The sequence below is a fragment of the Protomyctophum parallelum genome, assembly GCF_964188405.1.
Source record: "Protomyctophum parallelum genome assembly, chromosome: 9".
NCBI classification, from domain to species: domain Eukaryota; kingdom Metazoa; phylum Chordata; class Actinopteri; order Myctophiformes; family Myctophidae; genus Protomyctophum; species Protomyctophum parallelum.
The window spans coordinates 45,187,293-45,211,874 of record NC_139706.1 but is presented as its reverse complement, the minus strand read 5'-3'; the positions used below and the strand labels follow the sequence as shown (position 1 = coordinate 45,211,874).

General features: G+C 43.4%; 1 protein-coding gene across 2 annotated transcripts in view; it reads right to left on the bottom strand.

Annotated features, from left to right (window-relative positions):
• Window positions 1–2,638: 2,638 nt before the first annotated feature.
• LOC310864877 (lissencephaly-1 homolog A-like) overlaps window positions 2,639–24,582 on the bottom strand; it is a 296,805-nt gene continuing 274,861 nt past the window's right edge. For both annotated transcript variants that reach the window (XM_083773697.1, XM_083773696.1), the window contains 7 exons: window positions 24,271–24,477; window positions 17,471–17,639; window positions 12,362–12,464; window positions 11,524–11,752; window positions 8,249–8,350; window positions 7,189–7,345; window positions 2,639–5,413 (listed from right to left, as the gene is read on the bottom strand). In XM_083773697.1, coding sequence (XP_083629823.1) covers window positions 5,340–5,413; window positions 7,189–7,345; window positions 8,249–8,350; window positions 11,524–11,752; window positions 12,362–12,464; window positions 17,471–17,639; window positions 24,271–24,477 — 1,041 coding nt within the window. In that variant the 3' untranslated portion in view covers window positions 2,639–5,339. The remainder of the gene's footprint in view (window positions 5,414–7,188; window positions 7,346–8,248; window positions 8,351–11,523; window positions 11,753–12,361; window positions 12,465–17,470; window positions 17,640–24,270; window positions 24,478–24,582) is intronic.

The window sequence follows — 24,582 nt, the reverse complement described above, 5'->3', positions numbered from 1 at the left end:
AATCAAAACCATCAGCCAATTAAGGCTCATTCACCATGACAGTTTAAATACACAACACATTACCACCCAGACAGTTGATTAAATCACCCTCCTTGATCTAAAAACCAAGGAGGGTACATTGTATTTTCAATAAGTGTCAAAACTTATATTTGTTTTTATTTTTTATTTTTGGCCTGGTTTTGATTGCGTTTCATGAAGTAAATCCTCTCTAGTCAGCTTATTCCAAAGGGGAGTATAGCGTCATTTTCAAGAGCCTGTTCATAATATTGTCTAGTTTGCAACGAGACCATTAAGACACCAAGGAGACTGAATTGTCAAAGAGATAAACCAAATTTTACTAAGAACATTTGTTTTGGCTTTAGCTAAAAAAAAAAAAAAAAAAAAAACATTTAACAGCTTTTCAATTGCATGACCGTGTCAAATCCCACTACAATGGAACAACATTGAGAATAATAGAATCAATGCAGATTTTCCATCCAGAAGTATCCGACTGTAGAGAAAGCTGCTTGTGGAAGAAGAAAAAAAAACACAGACCCTTGCATTGGACACTATTTTAGGAGACAAAAGTGGTATTCCCTGAAGGAAGAGGGTAGTGTGTTATGTGTGTGTGTGTGTGTGTGTGTGTGTGTGTGTGTGGGGGGGGGGTTAGGAAGATCCTTCATCTTTCGCGCAGACGAAATGAAAGCCTGGGTATCGAGACTAGGAAGATCCTAGTCTGCCACAATCCCATCTCTTTTTACAGAGGAAGGAGGCACAATCAACTACAGATCTGACGTCCTTCATAAACATCGCAAACAAAACCCACATACAGTAACAGAACAGCAGACTGATGTGTCTGGTAGGGAGTCTGTCTGGTTATCTTTAAACAACCAATTGATAATCATTAATAAACAACTGGTACGGTACTCAATGCATGTACTAGTGTAGACCGGTGGTTCTCAACCTTTTCTGGATCAGGGCCCACTTGATCAGGGGCCCACCCATCACGGCTGTTAAGTGGTCAGATGGGTGGGCCGTGTACATAGAATGTCTATTTTAACAATCAATCGATCGTGTTATTATTTTTTCCTATTCATCAGTATAACAGTGAAAACACAGTTTTAAAGAAACCCGATTTATGAACTCGTACATTACAATAACTCTTTTAATATTGATGTTATATTATCACAATTATTTGAAGGCCCACTTGGTAGTATCCTCCTCAGTGGGTCCCAGCCCACAGGTTGAGAATCACTGCTTGTAGAATGTAGAGTAGACAGATAACTTGTCTACTTGAAAACAGTGACACTTTCACAAACATACTCAATTGGACCAATCTGCATTTAGCCATTAACTAATGAGACCCTCTACAGTGGAGAAAGACAACACTGGAGGAACATGGTTCTACTTAGGGCTGCAACTATCGATTCTTTCCATAGTGATTATTCTATCGATGACCTTCCAGTTAATCGAATACTCAAAAACAGCAGATCTATGAACTCACAACGGGGGAGGCATTGGCTCAGGAGGTAGAGTGGCCATTTGGGAGCTGGAAGGTTCCCAGTTCTATCCCGAGCTCCCCCAGGGTTAGTGTTGAAGTGACGTCCTTGAGCAAGACACTGAACCCCTAACCCATTCTGACCTGAGATCAGATTCATACGAGGTTTCCGCCGGACACACACTGGTCTGATGAACCCATTCTGACCTGAGATCAGATTCTAAAAATGTCAGTCGCTCTTCGATTTTTCAAAAAATAGCAGACCTACAAGCTCATATCGCGCCACTCGGTGGCGCGATATGAGCTTGTAGATCTGCTATTTTTCAATAGCTAAAGCATAACATGATGCCAACACCAAAATGGGTGCCCGGTCAGAATGGGTTCTAATTGCTCCTGATGTTCGTGCTGTCCAAGGTTTCCTCCTCTGTCGTTGTGTGAATGTGATGCACATTGTAAAGCACCTTGTATAAAGGCACTGTTATATACATTTATTTTACAACACGACAAATTGTGAGCTTGTAGATCTGCTACTTTCACTATAGTTGAAATGTAATATATTATATATTTATTCTCACCTATAATGATGACATGCCCAATATAGGGATTGATTATTAATCGATATTTTAGAAAATTCGATTATCGATATACCGTTTTAACCAATCGATTACAGCGATCAGTTGGATTAACTGTTGCATCCCTAAATTCCATTGTACTCCAAATATGAACATATTGGCTCCACCAGACAACTCGGACCTCTGGTCCATGTCAAACATGCAGCCTCACACTAGCAGAAAGGTAGCCTGACCTAAGCAGAGACATTTCTGGTCTAGAGGGGCGGGTCGCGCCTCAGAAATGCGCGCACCCTGATTGGATCTCATCGATCTGTCCGTCACCCCCGGCCCCTCCTCTCCCCCCTAGTGCAGCGCTACGTCACATCATTTAGAGCGACGCCCACCCGGAAGGGTTGACTCCCACTTTTAGACTGGTTCAGCCCACGGCTTTTTCCAGGCTTTCATCTTTCGCGCAGACGAAATGAAAGCCTGGGTATCGAGGCTAGCAGAAAGGCTGATAGCAGCAGGTGGCTACATCCAGTACACACAGGAACAGGGTGGTGTGTGTGGGGGGAAATGTGGCAAAAAAAAAGCTAGATAAGATCATCAGTTAAGCAGTGGAATTCTTTATTATCAAAGAATCTCAATGGAATGAGTTGAGCTAAATCAAAAAATGGTATCCGCTTTATGCATTAATGTCCATTCCTTCCTCATCTTTGATCATCTGGATTAAGAGCAAAGATGCAGAGGAAGCAGGGATGTGCAAGTTTACACGGGCTGTACTGTTTATACCAAAACTTAACTCGCTCCAGGGGGAACAGAATGGTCGCTTTCTCTAATATCCGATCGGATAAATGTCATACTACAGAACATTGGTCAGTCAAGAAAGATCATAAAACAAACATACTATAATGTTTGTGTTGGTGTGTGTGTGGGGTTCAAGCATTCTCCTGTGCACATTACCATGCCCAAAACCAAGTCATGGAGCACCTGTGGCAAGGGAGCTGCTGCAACCGTTTTACACTGAAAAGCTCTTTGCATGAACCACTTGCCCTACGTATATATACACAGTAGCTATCACGCTTTTATTTTATTTCAATGATCCCAGTTTTGTGGCATCACAGACCGGCATAACTGAAACTTAGACCTGTAAGGGTCGATTTTGTTTCTTAAATATCAGTCATTTAGTCGGGGACCTCCTGTAACCATCTCAAGGACCACCCCTTGGGTCCCCGGCCCGCACTTCACATTGAGAACCACTGCTCTATACTTAGTAAACTAGCAGTTGTAGTTGACCAAGCAATCTACAAGCTCATAAGAATGTTCCCACAGAATAAGGATGCTAGGGTTCAAATGGTTACCCATCAGCGTCACACACCTCCATCATGAATCAGTTGAGTGAGCATGTTCCGTTTGTCATTAGCATACATGAATCCTTCCAACCCCATAGAGCAGTGGTTCAGACTAAAACTCTTCATTTCAAGTTTGGTATGCTTTAGAGGCCACCGACACCATGACTGATCTGGTCAATTTGGTTCCTAACTATCAGTTATTTAGCTGGGGACCTCACTGGAACCCCAAGGACCCCTGGGGTTCCACAGTCAGACTGCACTGGGAACCAATGCCATAGAGTTCACCTATTTGGGTGACAATTATAGAGATGTGCGGCTTGTTTTAGCTACTAGCTAATTTCAGTAATTTTACATCTGCCATCTTATACAGTAGTTGCCGGAAAGCATTCAGAAACCCATCTCATATCATATCATTACCTGAAATAATTTTGCTTTGTGTACATCAAGCCTTTCCCCCCTCAGAAATGAGATAAACCTTTGCACATCCCATAAACAACCCCAGGGGGCTCACTTTGACTCCTTGTCATGCGTCGATTTAGCGTAGTTGAAAAACAAAAGGCTAAGGCTTGTCCACACTTTGTGTTCGCAGCCTAACGGGAGCGTCGTGTGGGAGAAACTGAGCAGCCGGCTGTCAGTGAGTTCCCATTGTGACATAGAAGCCCAATAAAGGCTCGGCCGGGAAACCGATCAGTTAAGGAGAGAGGGTTTAATCCAATGGAAGTCTGTCAGACTTGTGTGACATCATAGTGCAATATCTCATGAATGGAGAGGCACTCCTAAGGTCCTTATCAAGTGCTAGAGATTAACGAGAGAGATTAAGTAATCCCTGAAGTCTTCCACTCAAAGCCTGACGGCGGCAGCCATACATTTAGGGGGCGGAAGTTGGGACAACCTCGTGCTTTTGGAGCCATAGTGAATTAAAGCCTACATGCTAAGCTGAGATGGGCGCCTGTAGCATTGCTTAGCACTCCAGCCAGTGGAAAAACATTTTGATTCCTGAATGCAAAATCTGAATTTATTAAACAGGATAATCTATCTAAAGCCTATCAGTGGTCTCCTGCTCCGTTTATAGGACGTGTCACCATGACAAGAGTACAAAGCTGATTTCTTCCCCCCAGAGGACCAAACACAACAGTTTGAAACATTCGTATATGTAGCCATTAATATATTATCTAGTTCCACATGAAGAGAAATGGTATGCACACCTCAAGAAGTGATGTTACAAAGCTACAGATTATTCCAATAACAAAGCCCAAAAGACAATCATTTCTCCATTAAGGGATTACGTTTTCCTTTGTCTTTGACTGTCTCTCCTCTCAAAAGTTCACCAAGCTAGGCACCGACAGACTACGACAGTGAAGAAGAGATAACAAAACAAAAACAAAGAGAAAATAAATCCTAAAAAAAAAAAAAATAGACAGACAAAAATAAATCTTACACATAAAAGAACGACACTGTCATTTCTTAAATTATGTTTTTTTTAGTGCCCTAACATATTACACACCCAGTCAAAAATATCTGCCTTCGGTCGGTCGGTCGGTCAGTAAGGCTGCGTGACAGACAGACGGCCAGCCCTCCTTGTTAAACCTATGGTACTTCTAGACAACGTTATGCAAATTTACAGTATACAATTTTGGATTCACCATGCAAGAATACTTTTTTTGTTGTGTAACATTTAATAGCTTGATCTACATCCAGGAATAATTTACATAGAAGGAACAATAGTTATTGGACCAGAGAGCACAATGGGTAATAAATAACCATTGTAGGGTGGGGTGGGGTGAGTGCAGCCGCTAGGACATGAAAGAAGGTTGATGGGCGGGGTTTCGATGTGGGTGGGGTTTTGATGGAGGTGGAATGGATGGTGGGGAGGGGGGGGCGGGTCGGGTTGAGACGAGGTCCAGAGGAGGGATCAGGTACAATCGGGATGGTGGTCCGATGATCTTCCCAGGGTCCAAATCAGCGGCACTCCCACACTTTGACACTTTGATCTACGCTCCCGGTCACCACGTAAGGAGCAGCCTTGTGGAAATCTAAGGAAACAGTCAAACAAGACAATATTAACCCATTCTGACCTGAGATCAGATTCATACGAGGTTTCCGCCGGACACACACTGGTCTGATTAACCCATTCTGACCTGAGATCAGATTCTAAAAATGTCAGTCGCTCTTCGATTTTTCAAAAATAGCAGACCTACAAGCTCGTATCGCGCCACTCGGTGGCGCGATATGAGCTTGTAGATCTGCTATTTTTAAATAGCTAAAGTACTACATGATGCTAACGCCAAAATGGGTGCCCGGTCAGAATGGGTTAATCACCACAAAGGAAGAGGGACATCTTCAACTGAAGATGACAGTCAGCCACATTTATTCAAATTTACTGTAACTAACTATCCAAAATAACATTACATCGTCTGTTTTTAGGATAATCACACAAACATTAGGGCAACAAACACAGCCTCGGCCCCACTACACAATAGTAGGGCGTTAATTAATGAAAAAACAGAACGTTTAAATATTGAGATAAGAGGTTACTGCCAGACGGCAACAATATACTAATGCTAGATACAGTACACATATGACCATATACTGATATTAGATAGACATATGAGCGTACACAAAGGGAGTCAATCCACAACAAAAGGTATTTTGCCTGTCCTAAGCAGCTCCAGGATTTAATCAATAGCTTCCAACATCATTCTGTTTGAGGCAGGATGGAAGGAAAGCCAGCCAGAGAGCCAGGAAAGCTCCAGAGGACACTTCCTAAACCTTGATCTGCTTTTTATCTCTCCCTTTCTTTTCTTTCTGGGAGAATCCTAGAGTGTTTCTCTGCCTCTTAAAGCCCAGCTGCCATTAAGCCCCCAGGAAACTGATGGAAAGGGCTGCTATTGAAACACAGCCTCGCCCACCCCCTACACATATTGAAGCAGCTTGGTGTAACCCCTGCGCTCAACATGTACCTGAGGGGGGGGAACCCCAGGAGACCCAAGCAACAAACAAAGAATACCCCCTTATGCCTGTCCACCCGTCTACTCCAGCAATGCACAGGAGCCGCTTACTAAGGGTGCAACACTTAATCGAATAAATCAATATAATCTATAATTCAAAAAGAAAAAAGAAAAGAAAAAAAAAGAGTCCCCAAAGTTTTTTTTGAGGGGTGCTAGCCCCTCCTATATTCAGCGTAGATCTTCGTCTTACACAAACATTACATTCCCATTGACAATGAATGGAGAATTTATGTAATTTGTGTCTAAGCAAATAGACATGTTACGTCATGACGATGTACGATGATAAGAGGTTGCGCCTCACATCACACGGGTGTGACTTATAAACCAAAAACTGACGATCTAAAACCCAACTGACTAAATCAGACTATAATCAATTTAGTATAAAGAAATTTAGTATACAATTCCTTGATATACACAATTTATAAAAAAAAATACAATTCAATTCATTCATCGTTTATTCAATTCATAGAAGAAAGCAATAGATGGAATAATAATAAGATGATAATAACCCATTCTGACCGGGCACCCATTTTGGTGTCAGCATCATGTTATGCTTTAGCCATTTAAAAATAGCAGATCTACAAGCTCATATCGCGCCACCGAGTGGCGCGATACGAGCTTGTAGGTCTGCTATTTTTGGAAAAAATCGAAGAACGACTGACACTTTTAGAATCTGATCTCAGGTCAGAATGGGTTCGTCAGACCAGCGTGTGTCCAGTGGAAACCTCGTATGAATCTGATCTCAGGTCAGAATGTGTTAATAATAAGATGATAATAATAGATAATGTAAAGCTGCTTACCCAGAGAGGTAACAAAGTGTTCGTGGGCACACAGAGTCTTCATGCAGCGTCTATTCTTATAGTCCCAGATCCGTAGAGTCTTGTCATCTGCACAGGTCACAATGAACTTTCCTCCAGGATGGACAATCACCCCGCGCACCCAGTTGTCATGGCCAACCTATGCATATATATATATATATGATGGTACATTGTAAAAGGCGAATGGCAACACACTATATTTCACAATCAAAGTAGAAACAAAAAACAAGCACATTCAGTCTATTATAAATGCAATTTGTCACGTGCATGGCTCACAAAGACTCACAATAAGAAAATAATTAGGCAGCACTCCAAAGTCACGAGCAGCATGAAAGAATGCGTTTTGGCGTCAACAGTGTGTAACTGTGTATGCATATTGAGGAAACACGTTGTCCGTGCATAATTAATTAAAAGTACTAGAAGGTCTTCGGAGTGCTGCCTATTATGTTAAAAGGGGAATGAAACGCTAGGCTGAATTTGTAGTTTGTTTTCCAGTTCCAAGTAAAAACTACAGCAGGTTAAAAACAGAGCAGCCTAGTAAGGAACTCAGGTGCTTTAGGTGTGCCCAGTGGGTGGCTGGGTGCCAACTATAGACCGATTCACAGAGGGGTGCCCTGGGCGCGGCCATTACTGAGGGGTAATCCATGGAGCAGGTGCTCCGTAGGCCAGGTGTAGCTAATCAGTGCTGCTGCACTCAATGGTACACCTCAGTAATGGCCGCACCCAGGAAACCCTCTGTGAATCGGTCTATAGACAACATGGTCAATGCACATCGACACACCTACTGCAGCTGTGCTGCGTACATCATTACAGAGTAATATAGGTTAATGTTATGCTGTATGTTATGTTTTTTCCCTGCTGTCGTTTTTGTATGGGTAAAAAAAATAAACTACATAATTAGCCTAGAGTTTTATCTCCGTTTAAGTACAGCCAAAATAGGCATCTAGTTAATAATGAAACTGTCAGGATGTAATAGACGTTTTTAGAATCTGATCTCAGGTCAGAATGGGTTAAAATAGAAGCTCTATATTTGCATACTTACCAGTGTCATAATGCACATGCCAGTAGAGACGTCCCACATCTTCACGGTTTTGTCTCTGGAGCCAGACAGCAGGAAAGGACCGGGCTTCCCACTCTTCTTGGTCTGGGAAAAACAACATGAAGTACAATAATAAATCCCAAGTCTTAAGCCTACTTGACCAGGATTACCTGCACATACAGTATCCACAAATGTTTCTATTTTTACCTTGCATATAAATGCCCACTAACATGTTGCTGCTTGTACCAGTGAGTGACAACTGAAATGCTCTAGATTCTTGACATACACAATATAAATTATAAAGTATAACAGTCAGTCATACTGGAGTTATTGACCATGAATAGTGTTTTTGTCAGACAAGCCACATTCAGTGTAAGGGGTTCCACAGACCGACATTAACCGGTACTCGCCGAACCAGCCATTTGCAATGCATTTAGTTTCCATGTTCCTCTGATAGACAAATTGAATAACAAGTCACACGCTTGTGGATCGGCTACATTTGCGATTTTTGAATTTGAATCCTGAAAAGTAATAGTTTTAGACATAAGGTCTCCACCCGACAGGCGAGGTACCGTTAGGCCACGAGATAAAACACAAACACCTCCTCTGAGAATTTGTTTTGTTGTCTTTTCTTCAATCAAAGCATGGTCCTCTCTACTGGGTTGGCGGTCGGGTGGGTGTGTTAGGCACAGTGGAGCGAAAACGTCTTGACATGCCTAACAGTTTGTGTCTGTTATGTATCAGGGGATGACAAGTTCAAACAGTTAGGTTGGCAGACACATTTAATGGTTGACGGCAGGATGTTTTTTCTATATCAAGATTAACGTGCGGCTGCTTTTGGTCTCCAAGCTGTGAAAGTATAATTGATGTCAGGAGAAATGCTGCCGTCACTCGACCCGGACCTGCTCCGCGACCGCTAGACGAGCTGACAATTTGTCATCTTCACACAGGCAGAACGTTCAAAGAACAGATTGGGAGAACCTGTGTGTGTGTGTGTGTGTGTGTGTGTGTGTGTGTGTGTGTGTGTGTGTGTGTGTGTGTGTGTGTGTGTGTGTGCGTGTGTGTGTATACTTCCATGGGTGCATAATGATTGTCAGAAATGCCTCAAAGATTCCCCTGAAAAATCAATCAAGTAAAACTATTAAAGGGATATTTCACTTTAAAAAAAACTCTTATTTTATCGTTTACTCAGGCTTATGTGACCAAACCCATACAGTTTTTTAGTTGCTTGATTCAGTATTTAGATATTTGATATTTTACCTGCCCTGCCACCATCCTATACAAACCCAATGTAACTTCAAACTCCCTTTTTCCCCAGATTAATCGAAAACACTCGTCCTTTTTGCTGGTGTTTTTTCATTTACTTTTGTAATAATTATTTTTGATTCTCCTCCGGCCTCCTCCTGGATGAGGTTCTTTTCCAAAAGAATTATTAAAGGTATATTCAGTGATTTCACTTAATTCAAATATCACTTATTTTTTTGTTTTGTTGTGATAATCCTCTCTACTACGAGTGTGCTGACCAAGGAGTTCCTCCCTGTCCCCAGTTAACCCCTGGGGGTCAAAAAACCTTAGGTTTCGTTTTTGACTCTCTATCCTGATTGGACGAAAGGCTGGGTCCCACAGCCAAAAACGAAACCTACGGTTTTTTGAGTGAAATCACTGAATATACCTTTAAAAATATTTTAATATTTTAAAATATTTAAATATAAATTAAAAACAGTAATTGAAAAAAAAGCACAGCCTCCTCACATATTAGGACAATATCAATCACCAGAAAAAAGGACTGGTGTTTTACTGTTTTCAATGAATCTATCGTGGTTAAAATAGAGTTTGAAGTTACAATGGGCTTGTATAGGAAGGGCAACTTAAATTAAAGGTATATTCAGTGATTTCACTTAATTCAAATATCACTTATTTTTTTGTTTTGTTGTGATAATCCTCCCTACTATAGAGTGTGCTGGCCATATAAGGAGTTCCTCCCTGTCCCCAGTTAACCCCTGGGGGTCAAAAAACCTTAGGTTTCGTTTTTGACTCTATCCTGATTGGACGAAAGGCTGGGTCCCACAGCCAAAAACTAAACCTAAGGTTTTTTGAGTGAAATCACTGAATATACCTTTAACATCAAATATCTATATGCTGAATCAAGCAACTTAAACACTGTCTGGGGTGTTCACATAAGCCTGAGTAGACAATACAATGACCAAAAGTGAAATCCCTTATACTGTAGTGTTAGTGGTGTTGGTTGGGCAAAAAAAAGATAGATATTTGATGAAGTTTGAGCATTTTACTCACAATTTGTCTCGGGTGGAAACCTTACCATAATATATGTTCAAAACTATAGTCCAATATACAGTAGTTATTAGTCACAAGCTCTTGTTAATTATTTTCATTTGTTAGAGGTTTCTAAAAACCCAGACACACTATTGTAGGCATGTCAATATAGGCAGAGAATGTATAAAATAGACTAGAGCATTAGCGTTAGAAACATACAAATACAATTGTGTGTGTATATATACCGTGTACGGTATATATATATATATATATATATATATATATATATATATATATATATATATATATATATATATATACACACATACACACACACACACACACACACACACACACACATTAGTTTTTACTTCAAAGGCATAAGGAATAACAGGATGAAAGGGAAGCTTCAGTGCAACAGGAGAACATAGTGTGTCTTTGTACCAGGGAAGAGGGGGCTGCTGGTGGATCCCTCACTGCGAGGACAAATGTTGTTTTAATCACATGAGGCTACAATTGGATACGCTTGATCACAAGGCAACAGGGAGGGGAGGGTGGAGGGATTATGGGCTGACCCTGGGCCTTGGCACTACTGCACCACCAAGACTGAGGGTGTGTGTGTGTGTGTGTGTGTGTGTGTGTGTGTGTGTGTGTGTGTACTGTTCATTTCACGGTCTAATCCAGACACAGGGCTGTCTGACAGTTTGTCAGCAGACCTACAAGCTCGTATCGCGCCACTCGGTGGCGCGATATGAGCTTGTAGATCTGCTATTTTTCAATAGCTAAAGCATAACATGATGCCGACACCAAAATGGGTGCCCTGTCAGAATGGGTTAATCAATTCATAATGGGTGTGTTAGACTCAATTTGTACTAGTACTCTTTTCATACGATGATGTCGCTGGACAAAAATAGCAAGCTCAAAAAAAAAAAAAAAACTACAAGCTCACAATACGTGGCATCACAGATTGTCTTTATCATTACTGAAACAACAACGCCACCCACCTCAGAGTCCGTGGCCTCCAGGATGGTAGGGTGGGCGCTCTCGGGAGCCCAGGCGATGCACTCCACCACGTGCTCATGCTCCCGCAGCTCCGCCTTGCAGTCTTTGGAGGTGACCACCCACACACGCACGGTCTGGTCGTTGGAGCAGCTGGCCAGCAGTGTGCCGTCCTGGTTGGGCCGCACCATGCGCACCCACTCCCTGTGGCCTGTGAAGGTCTTCACACAGTAGCTGATGGTGGGGGATGAGAAACATCGTCAGAACAGAGGCAACAATGAAACACAATACAGACCTTACAAAAATAAAATAAAGATCTCACTATTGAAAATGTGTTTTAGGCAAAGTCCATATCTGAGCATTATATTAACCCATTCTGACCGGGCACCCATTTTGGTGTCGGCATCATGTTATGCTTTAGCTATTTAAAAATAGCAGATCTACAAGCTCATATCGCGCCACCGAGTGGCGCGATACGAGCTTGTAGGTCTGCTATTTTTGAAAAATCGAAGAGCGACTGACATTTTTAGAATCTGATCTCAGGTCAGAATGGGTTCATCAGACCAGTGTGTGTCCAGTGGAAAACCTCGTATGAATCTGATCTCAGGTCAGAATGGGTTAAACCCCATTACACCAGTGTTGTGTTTTCTAAACAATTGTCAAAATATGGTGTTTCTGTGTCGTCGTTGCAAATGTGTGTTATGATGATCCTGCTTTTCTAGTTAGTCCTGATACAGTTGAATAAATCACAGATTGAAAACTATAATCCATGTCATATTCCCACTACAATAAGAAGAATGGTTGAAATAAAGCTTGACAGGAAGGTAGATAATGGATACATACCCTGTGGCCACTTCCCACATTTTCATGGTTTTGTCCCTAGAGGCAGATACTATGTGATCTCCATTGGGCATGATGGCTACAGATGAAACATTGTGGTCATGTCCTGGAAAACACAAAACAATGTTTTGACCATTGACGCTTTTCTCAAAAGATTTAAACAGTTATTTGGCAATATTGAATATAAGTGGGTAAAGGCAAATAATTAGAACAGGTAGAAAATTACATCACTATATGCAGCATTTAAAACCAGGAAAAGACAACACTCTGAAACCCCAAATTATATCTAGTCTGGAGTAATAGTAATGAGTAATGAGTAATGCCCATCCCTAATTTGGGCAAAAATAAATAAAAGTCAGACGCAAAAACTTATCTGACAATTGGATGTACCGTACTGTTTAATTCAGAGTATGCTACGAATCCTGTTTAAGATCCACTTGCCAAACCTCATGTTTGAATGTCTTCAGTTAGCAACAGGGTCCTCCAAAAAAGGTTTTAGGCCCAATTAGCCAATTAAGTGACATGTGAGATGGCCAATTTGCTGGGGGGGGGGGGCATGTCTATGGGCATAAAAAGAGGCAGCTAATTGCCTACTGCCTAGTTTGGGAGGACATATTTAAGCTGCTAAACAGATGAGGAAAATGGTAAGTAGGCTCCATTAGGGAAGCTTAAATGTGGGTGTGCTCTGTTTGGGGGGCGGGGAGAGAGGGGGGTACTAGGCTGTAACAGAAAAACTAGAAAAACTGCTATCAGGAGGCTGAAAGGGATAATTAAACTGCTGTTCAAAATCGGCACTAATCTCCTCCACCAAACCAGCCAGCCTGGTGAGCGAGCGGGAGGAGAGGGGATGAGAGACGAGTGCAGGAGAAAGGAGTGTAATGAGGGAGTGGAGCAGTGAAGAGGGATGAAGGGTAGCGAGGATAGCAGGAGATGAAATGGAGGGGCTGAAGTAGGACGGGACGAGAGTGATCCCTCTCTATTTTCTGCACAGTGAGCACATCTGTTTGAGGGAAGAAGTGTCAGCTCCTCTACTGACTTGGTGTGAATTACACCCCCCCCCCCCCCCCCCCCTCGAAAAAAAACAAACAAAGAAGAAAATAAATAAAAAGACGAGTTAAGGTGACGAGTTAAATCGGTTCCTCACATGCTGAAAAGAAAGGATTTACAATACATCATTTTAATTTCAAGGATCCTCATGACTGAGTGGTTCAATTTGTACACTCATGAGCTAACAGACCTGTAACGTTCCCCCCCCCCCCTGGACCTCACTTTGAGAAACACTGATTTACATACATGTCAAGGTTAAAAGGTTTGATGTGGAGTGAGCTGGTTGAGCTCTACTTGTCCATGAGGGTGAACAAGCTTATTAACTCTTCATTTGTATTCATGAATGTCTGCTGTGCACTGTGTGCAGGCCTGACGTGAATGAAGAGCAGCACACAAGGTCAAACGCCAAGACTTTATGTGATCGCATCCCTATTTTGGAAACGTCACAAAAGAAAATAGCCAATCTACAAGCTATTTCTGCTAATGACAATGTCTACGACGATGTATAAAATAGGCAATTCATTTAGATTTACAAAAAAAAAAGGAAAACAATCACACCTGTGTGAAGTGAGGGGTGCTCTTATCATCATACAGCATATACTGTACATCACATTCCGTGCTCAGCCAATCAAATCATCACAAAGGTCATTCCGGCCAATCACAATTTTTGTCTTCACTTTTCTGTCGGACACTTTTGTCTTCAAGGTTTGTGTTTATACAAACACGAAAAGGTGGGCATAACAAAAGTAAAGCGTGCGTGCGTGCGTGTGTACGTGCGCGCACACGCGGCGGGATTTCCATTTCAGCACCACTCTCGCGGTGGTCCCCCAAAACAGTAGGGCCTCAGGGCCCCATGTTGTAATGTATTGTATAATTTAGTTTGCAATTAGGACTTAAAAGACGGGGCCACACCGCCGGAGGACTGCTTCAATGAGGACATGAGCGATGGCACCCTATATTCCCCAGATGAGAAACATAATATGGCCATGCTTCAGACTCTTTAATATTAAACGCTGCAGTTAGCTAATTCCAAAAAGATTTGTGATGTGTGCAGTAGAGGAATGGGAGTGTTCAAAGAGGAATGAGATGGCGTGCCAAGAAGTAGGGCTGTCCTAGTATATCGACATCCCCCTAAAATGATAGATATTATCATCATTGTTTATAATGTTGTATTTGTATTACACTTTTTATGCCTGGGAAACAAACCCATAGGGTGCCTTGGTGTATAGGCGTCCTTAGGTATTATTATATTATATATCTTTTGTAAACGTTTTTTGGCCTTTCCTTCTGCAGCGTTCTCCTTGTGTTTCGCGCATACGCACTGCCGTTCACTTCCTTGTTTAGAATATAAATGCTTCTAGTGACTTTATTTGTGACAGCATGAGGTAAGAACGGAAGAGTATGCATCCCAGTTTAAATATATTTAACAAATTAAAAGTATTAACAAGAGCTTGTGACTAAATAATAACTACACTGGATCCAATCATGAATCTACACAAGCTTTGTTTCACGTCACCCAACCAGTCCCAAATGGTAATGACTGGTGGTTCACGCATTTAAGTCATCATGCCCAGACCAGCCTCACATAGAATCTGATTTGACACTTTGACAGGGCAACATGGCAGAGCTTGGCATGATGGGCTGATGCACACTGGAACAGACTGTTCAGCTTCAGCAGCTTTGTGCAATATCTAATGTGATAATGAAGCCTGTGTTCGTCGCACCTGAGCCCTGGGCACAGTCTCCAGAGAACTATCTGTAAATTACATGAGAAACTCTGATCAAACTGTGTACCACCACACAACACATTAATCCATTAAAACTGGGAAGCTATATATATTATATCTATATCTATATATATCTATATATATCGGGAAGCTTAATGTAAATCAACCCTGAAACATATTGGTACAGGTACCATCTGTACTACAAATTGCTAGCCAAGAGGTTAGTAATGTCGGTAATGTATTTTTTTAATGTATTTTTCCCAGCAAACCGGGGCTCTCTCCAGAGTCAGCTATCAAATAAAGGCTTAAAATGACCGGCAAAAACTTGAAATTATATTCTTTTGCATGGCACTGTTAGCACCATCATGCAAAGGAGTATAACTTAACCACTCTCACCCTGGCGTTTATTAGGTCCCGGGTGGGGGGTGGGGGAGTTCCATACCCACAGGAACACACCCAGGGTGTCGGCCCAATTCCGGCAAGCCGCCCCGCGTCCGAAACGGTTGAGAAATGACAGTTACCGTGGGGGTCCCTCTACTGTACCCTCCACTGTACTGTACTGTACTGTCACTGTACTGGCACACCCGAAATCACCATATATACAGTTAATATGTGCGTGTGTGTGTGTGTGTTTGGTTGCGCACAGGTGGTGAAAAACAACCATGCTGTTTTCGTGCTCATACCCACCCACCCACCCACTCAGTCACTTAAGGAAGTGGTTGCACCGCTTAAAAAAAATAAAAATAAAAGGCGAAAGCCACAAAAAAAAAAAAAGTGGCAGGCTGGTCAGGTACAGTATATGTACATTAGGTCATGTAGGCATTAGCAGATCCAGAGCGACTTACTGTATAACCAATTCTGAACGGGAATCCATTTTGGTGTTAGCATCATGTTATGCTTTAGCCATTGAAAAATAGCAGATCTACAAGCTCATATCGCGCCACCGAGTGGCACGCTACGAGCTTGTAGGTCTGCTATTTTTGAAAAATCGAAGAACGACTGACATTTTTATAATCTGATCTCAGGTCAGAATGGGTTAATCAGACCAGTGTGTGTCCAGTGGAAACCTCGTATGAATCTGATCTCAGGTCAGAATGGGATAATAAGCGAGGCAAATAATCAGGCATACATGGAATGCAGCGAGAGCAATGTAGCCTCAAGAGACTAGGGTACCAGATACACCACAGACCTAATCTGTCAAAACGGTTGGTAACAATCTGTACATTGAAACTATAGAATAACAGGTAAGCAATGAATTAACCTGGCACCTGTCTAAATAAATAAATAACATGCTAAATTACAGTCTTTTGTGGAGAAGAAAACCAAACCTAAGAAACAAAACATGAGTAGTGACCCAAGCTATATCTGCACAGTAGCCATATCTCAATTAAATTATTTATTAAAGAGGTGGCAAGAATACAGGGAGAGTGAAGTGTTGGGGATTAAGGTGGAGTCTGAAGAGGTGACTGCTAGATTGTATTGTTCCACGTTTTGCTTTGTCAATGTGTTTTCTCATGCCAATAAAGCCCTTTGAATTGCTAGGGGTGAGGTGGAGTCTGAAGAGGTGAATTGCTAGGGGGTGAGGTGGAGTCTGAAGAGGTGACTGCTAGGGGGTGCGGTGGATTCTGAAGAGGTGACTGCTCAGACACGCACCCTCTGTAGACATTTTTAAATCTCAACTCAAGACTCACCTCTTCACTCTTGCTTTTAGTTGAGTTTTAATATGCACGTTCCTACCCTGCCCTGACTGATTTGCTGCATGTGGTGTTTTTATTTGTTTTTATTTATTTTATGTTCTTATATTCAATTTTGTTCTTTGCCATTGTTCTATCATTTTAACTACTTGTGTTTTATTGTATTATATTTTTTATTTTTGTGTCCTGCCCTGTGAAGCACTTTGAGCTGCATTTATGTATGAAAGGTGCTATACAAATAAAGTTTATTATTATTATTATTATTAGGGGGTGAGGTGGATTCTGAAGAGGTGACTGCTAGGGGGTGAGGTGGATTCTGAAGAGGTGACTGCTAGGGGGTGAGGTGGAGTCTGAAGAGGTGACTGCTAGGGGGTGAGGTGGAGTCTGAAGAGGTGACTGCTAGGGGGTGAGGTGGAGTCTGAAGAGGTGACTGCTAGGGGGTGAGGTGGATTCTGAAGAGGTGACTGCTAGGGGGTGAGGTGGAGTCTGAAGAGGTGACTGCTAGGGGGTGAGGTGGAGTCTGAAGAGGTGACTGCTAGGGGGTGAGGTGGATTCTGAAGAGGTGAGTGAGCAGGGGGTGAGTGAGAGGTGAGCAGCAGATCTACGAGCTCAAAACACGTTGCTTGGCGTCTATGTGTTCTCACCATGCATGGTCCTGATGCACTCGAAGCCCTGGAAGTCCCACAGCTTGATGGTCATGTCCGCCGAGCAGGACGCCAACAGTTTGCCAGTCTGGTCGAAAGAGATGTCCTGCACGGAGTCTGTGTGGCCCTTCAGTGTGCGCTCAAAGTCTCCCGTCTCGTAATCCCACACCTGAGGGAAGAGACAATATTATACACACTTATACATACATAAAATAAAAAAAAAACGTCTGCTAAAACACAGCCAGCCATTAATCAACTTACCTTTTAGTTATTTGAATGTTCAGTTAGTCAACCATGTAATGATGACCAAAATGTACAGGTGTGTTTGTCCATGAAATAGAAGGAAAACTAAATAATAATAGCAGCAACAGCATAATCCTATAACATTAAGCAATTTCAAGACGTCTCTTTGGTTCTGAAAATGAGCATTTTTTACTTTTTGTTGTGGTATCCTCTATTTTGCAAATTTGCAGTCCAAATTAATCACATAGATTTGATTATTCTATTAATCTATAGGATTACTTTAGAGTTTAGACTGACATAGATGAAAAACAATGGTTGGTTTAAGCACACACACACACACACACACACACACACACACACACACACACACACGCACACGCACACGCACACGCACACGCCACATCATCTGTGTCCCCACCTTGTCACCCTGTGTCTCTGTGCCACTGAGCATCCTAGCAGAGACACAAAGAGAGATGAGGAGCCAGCTTTCTGCCCAGGCAGGTAAGTCTTGAAACAGTCATCTCTTGGCATACTGTCATACCAACTTGAAATGACCAAGCGCTTCTCACCAACAGCTCACAAACTGTGACACCATACATATTCAGTGAGCTCCCAAGTCCCCATATTCTATCTATAAACCCAGAAATGTCTGTGTGTCTATCTTCCCCTTTACTGTATATACCCACATATGGAGATCATCTGTCCCCGGCCCAAACTCTCTCAAGACCCAAATTAGAAATGACTGACATAATAAGAGTTGCCAAAGTACTCCGATAGTGGCTACTGCACAAAGTACTCTGGCAACGGATAACGCACTAGTTCAAATGACGGCTTGTGCATAATGACTGGCTAACCAGTGAAATGCAAATGCTGGGATACTGGTGGAGATACAGTACAGTGTATTGTATAGCTGGGTATTCTGTTGACAAGTGGGATTGGGAGTCAGACGTTGGTCAACAGTAAGTCAGGCTGGGCGTGTTGTTGCTATTCCTATATGGATATGGTTTCCAGGCAGACAGACGGGTTGTCACATGGGGATATAAGCCCTCCGCGGTCCCTTGTTTGGGGAGGGGGGTGTTGTGGGGGTTGGTTAGAATGGTGACAGCAGAAAATCCACCCTCCATCCTTCTGCCTGATTTGGGTTCTCCTCCCTGCTGCCAAGTCTACTCCCACCACCTTGTTTGAGGGCAGCTTAGCGAGGGCTCCCCTCTAAATCCAGGCCATTCTGGCACTGGGTTAGCAAACACCATTCTGCCAAGTGTGGTTCACACAGGCTACTAATCAGAGTGCCAATTTGTGCTGACTTCACCATTTTTCTAACTGGTTTCAAAAGGAGAGTTGGTGTCACCCTGCGAGCAACATAATATTCATATCATTAGGTGAGCAAGTAGCCTTTGGAACCAACAGTTCCTGAGCCATGTGACCCCTAGTTCAGGAGCTCCAGCTCCTGTTTCCGTAGCCTGAGGCTGCTTGATGTACAAGTACACCCCTTGGACATGAAGCTACTATGTCACAGTGACTCAGCCCATAAGCCAACCCTCGATGCCGAGTGGCAAGCAAGAAGGCATGCATTGGGTCCCATTTTTATAGTCTTTGGTACGACTTGGTCCGGGGATTTATTTAACCCCACCCCACCCCCCCAGTCTCAGGGTGAACACTCAGACCACAGGGCCACTGAGCTGGTATTCAGATCACTGATGACCTTTGACCTAAAACGTAACAGCTCAGGGGGGCTCAGGACGCTGTGACACAGATGGCCATCATGACACGCTGTCCCAAGAGCAGGGCAGGTTCACCTTGTTGTTTACATGGCTGAGAGTACACATGGCCTGCAGCAATGTTCACCAATGTCTCAATGGTTCTCAAACTTCCATTCCATCAGGTGTTGGTTGTGTGGTGGTACACGGTTTGATTTCCATTTCAAGAAGCCCCATTTTGACAGAAGTTAGGCCACTGACCCCCCCCCCCCCCCCCCCCCCCCATTCCATGTCATAATAACCATTTATTAAAACCGTTTTAGAATAACACAAATTGCTCCAGCACCTTCCTCTTTCCACTGCTGATCACGTCCAGTGCATGTAAGAAGCAAATTATCAGCAAGTTAGCCGACACACGACGGGGTGTTCTCTTTTTTTTATGTCTGTGTTTATGTTTGACACATGCTGCATAGACACGATGGGAACCCGTCGCCGATGGCTGTTTTCTGACCTGAGATCAGATTCATACGAGGTTTCCACATGGACACACACTGGTCTGATGAACCCATTCTGACCCGAGATCAGGTCCTGAAAACAGAGTTGCTAAAAGTCCACAATAACTCTGAGAGTGTACAAATGCAACCAAATGGACCCGTAACAGTCCACTTTGGTTCATCCTAAATATTGATCATTTAGCTGGAGAGACCCTCTGTAACCCCATCAAGGTCCCCTGCTGGTCCCGGGGACCACACTTCTGAGAATTACCGCTGTATATAAAACACTACATCATGTGCTCCATTATATTAGTTTCATGCTAGTCAATCCAACTGCCTGGATTGATCGCAGTTTCAGCACACTATACGCATGTTATGCAACTGCAGAAGTACAGGGGCCTCGTTGCATAATCACAAATGATAATTTGGGGTCAGGATGTCTTGGGGTTTTTGCCACTGAGAGATCTTTGCATTAAGCAACGTTGGAGACCCGGACTGTACCCGGATGTGTATTCTCCCTCACCCTGTGCGGGGAGGGGGGGGTGTGAGAGAGCAGCACAAACCTGCTCATTTGCATACTGCCAAGATAGATTACATACATGACCCGAGGTAGCGTCCGTTCAGCCATGCATAGATTGGGAAAAGTAAAAAGGAAAGTAAAAGGAAAAGGCAAGGAAGGGCAATGTCAAGAGTGAAGGAGAGAGAAAAGGGCATAAAGAAAACAAGAGAGAGGCTTTTGGACACAGAGTTCCACACACTGCATACTAATGAGAGAGCAGAGCAGAGAACTAGCTGGAGGACTGGAGGCTAAACACCGACTGGAACAGCAGATAGAGCGTCAATGGGAGAGCCCATCAGTGAGAGACGTTAAAGACAGCAAGAGGAGTAATTCATGCTACGTTCATTTGTTGTGGCGAAAATAGCCGATCTGCAAGCTCACAAAGCGTCGCAGTGACACTGGCACGCAACCCTAGTATAAATCAAGTGCTTAAGTTCAACTCCCAGTCCCACCCATGTTATAAGATTTAACCGGACCAGTTTGGGCCGACGAAAGTAGGACACAGAGAGAAGGCAAGCGAGGCCATGAAGAAAATAAAGCGGGTGGGTGGATTTGGGGGGTGGAGGGCGGCCTGGAGGGCTTAGATTTACAGATTTGGTAGCAGGCCTAGCTCTCCTCCTGAGGGCTGGCGGGATCTCAGCACTGCAGTGGGTGGTCATGGTGCTGTGTGAGACCTTCAGTGCTCCAATAGAAGATAAATGAAGCAAGAGAAAACAGGATGCTGAGATCTGGGGTCTCCCTGTGAGGAGGAGGGGGGGGGGGGTGGGTGCTGGGGCTGAGAGGGTGGGCAGCCGCAATAGTGAACGATGGTGGTGGTAGCAGCCCTGAGGTGAGGAGAGCTGTGAGACAAATCTCTTGTTCTCTTTATAACCCATTCTGACCGGGCACCCATTTTGGTGTTGGCATCATGTTATGCTTTAGCTATTGAAAAATAGCAGATCTACAAGCTCATATCGCGCCACCGAGTGGCGCGCTACGAGCTTGTAGGTCTGCTATTTTTGAAAAATCGAAGAACGACTGACATTTTTTAGAATCTGATCTCAGGTCAGAATGGGTCAATCAGACCAATGTGTGTCCAGTGGAAACCTCGTATGAATCTGATCTCAGGTCAGAATGAGATAAAATAATGGACAAACGTTGGGAATAGTGAAGTGGGGCACGATAACAATGCTTACTGCACTGCTGGCCTGACTGCAGGAATAACCCAGAGAAAGATCATAATATGCAGCACAGTATGGTTGAAGATTCTATATATAGCAGCAACCATGTATCAAGATCAACGTCAAGGTCGGTGATGCCTTGCGGTGTACGCACGCTAAAAAATAGCCGTTCTCAAAGCTCGCAACGCGCCAAACGTGGTGTGAGCTTGGAGATCGGCTATATTTTCGAAATGTGACTCTGTAGTACTACGATGAAAAGTGTAAATAAGGTGATATCGCTGTGGACCCTGGGCAGTTCCTGGAGAAGGAGAGAGAGAGGCCGATGAATGAATGTGTTTGAGAATGGAGGACGAGCACCAAGAGGGGAGGGGAGAGAGAGAGAGAGAGAGACAGCAGGGGATCTTGAGATGTGTGCGGTTTGTCTCGATGCCAGGCTGGCTGGCAGTCATGCTGAATGAATGGGGAGAACAACGGAAGCTTATTGCCGTGGAAACGCTCCTTCGCAAGCATCTCTTCCCCAGCTAGCGTTTCCTCTGTGTGTGTGTGTGTGTGTGTGTGTGTGTGTGTGTGTGTGTGTGTGTGTGTTTCTTTTGCATTATGCTGAAAGTCAGGAGAGAGGAGAAGCTCATCGGGGGATATAAAACAAGGTTACTGATAATCACAAAATTAAATGGAGGTTGAGGAGGGCTGACACTCAGCAGTCAGCAGTTTGGATTTAAACCATTCTGACCGGGCACCCATTTTGGTGTTAGCATCATGTTATGCTTTAGCTATTGACGAGCTTGTAGGAAGAACGACTGACATTTTTTTAATCTGATCTCAGGTCAGACCAGCGTGTGTCCAGTGGAAACCTCGTATGAATCTGATCTCAGGTCAGAATGGGTTAATGGAATGAAAAGCCCTCTCTAGGTTTATTGTGCATACAGCTTTATGTAAATGTCAACCACAGGACTTTAATACTTTAGTTGAGCTTCACCGTTGTTATTATATTACCATATATATATATATACTAGAATTCCCCAGAGTTCTCATCCCAGAGTTACTTTGCCGCGCACTATGGGAAGAAGGAAATTGAGAGAACCACTGCTGTAAAACAACATTGGACAATGATGTTTGACAGTCAGCAATATTGCTGCTTATTCTAGATTTATTTTCTGACTTGATCTGGCCCGTTAACATTTTCATAGACCTGGTTGCTTGTTTCCCTCTCAGTCAATGTGGCAACCCTGGTCAATGCCGTGTTGACTGTTCTGTATGATGATTTAGCTTAGCAATTTATGGATATGGACTTATGGCTCCATCGCTGCCTCTTTCTTTTGTAGAAGTAGAAATTTAACGTGTTGCTGACTGTTTACCTCCCTCTCTCACGCACGCACATCTCTCTCGCGCACGCACACACACACACACACACACACACACACACACACACACACACACACACACACACACACACACACACACACACACACACACACACACACACACACACACACACACACACACACACACACACACACACACACACACACACACACACACACACACACACACACACACACACACACACACACACACACACACACACACACACACACACACACACACACACACACACACACACACACACACACAGCTGACGTCCTCTCCCACCCACGTCAGCTGTTCATTTATCTCCTTATTCATACACGCTTTGAGCTGAGAGAAGCTATAAAGCGCCTTTTAAATATGACAATGCTGTATATATATCAGCTGCACAGTTCAGGCAAGTGTCTGTGGCATATGTAACTTTAACAAAATAGGTTTGACAGCTTAAATCCGTGCGGCAGTGTTGTGTGTGTGTGGGACACGGGGTAGTGTTGTGTGTGTGTGTGTGTGCGTGCAATCAGAAGTACTGGCAGTAGCGAAATAACAAACGCGATCTGTCTAATCGTAGTAGTTAGGCACAAACCAAGTACTTTCTAAGAACAATGTTAATGTAACTAAGACATTCGCTGAGCGACCTATATTTTAAATACAGAGATAGAAGGAATAAGCAAAATGGTGAGGCGACTATAGGTAAGGTTTCTCTGCGGAGAGGGAGATCCATAGGGGAGATCACATTACAGCAGCCAAAGAGGGGGGGGGGGGGGGTGGGGGGGGGCTGAGAGCTAGTGACGGGTGTGGCTTGGTTGAGTTGGTTGAGTTTTCATTGGCTAGTGGCCACATGGGCACATCTTTTCATTGGCTAGTGGCACATCTTTTGCGCCACGTGACAACTTCTCCAATATAGAATAGAGATATATATATATATATGATGCTGTAGATTGGAAATAACAAGCGGGAACCATATCAATGGAAATGCCTTAATTTATCAAAATATGCTTTGTGCATACTGTAAATGTACGTTTTCCAGAAGGTGGCACACATAACCATTTCCTGTTCACTCTCCCATTGCAGGACTACAGTTATAGATTAGATTGATACTTTATTTATCCTTTGTTTTGTGCCAAGCAGACATGATTTCATTAAATGCACACAGCCTATGGTGAATGATGACTGATCATGCAAAACAACAGTCAGGGTAATAATTGACAACACACACATTGTCCTGAAAATCATTTGATTTCACAGCGAAGTAGATTATGAATCAAAACAACTGCACACTGACTTTTATTGTGGCGTCCTCGGAGGCCGACACCATGACACTGAAGACGGGGTGGAAGATGACACGGGTGACCGGGCTGCGGTGGCCGCTCAGCGCGTACTTCTCTGGCGGGCGTGGGATCCACTCTTTGGGGTCACGTTTCAGGGTGACGGGCCCGCCCAGGGTGATCTCCTCCTTGGCCTCGTTCAGCTTCGACTCCAACTCCATCACCTGTTGGCCCGGAGGAGGCACAGTTAGTGACATTAGGACAGAATGGGAGGCGTGTATCACCTGTTGGCCCGGAGGAGGCACAGTTAGTGACATTAGGACAGAATG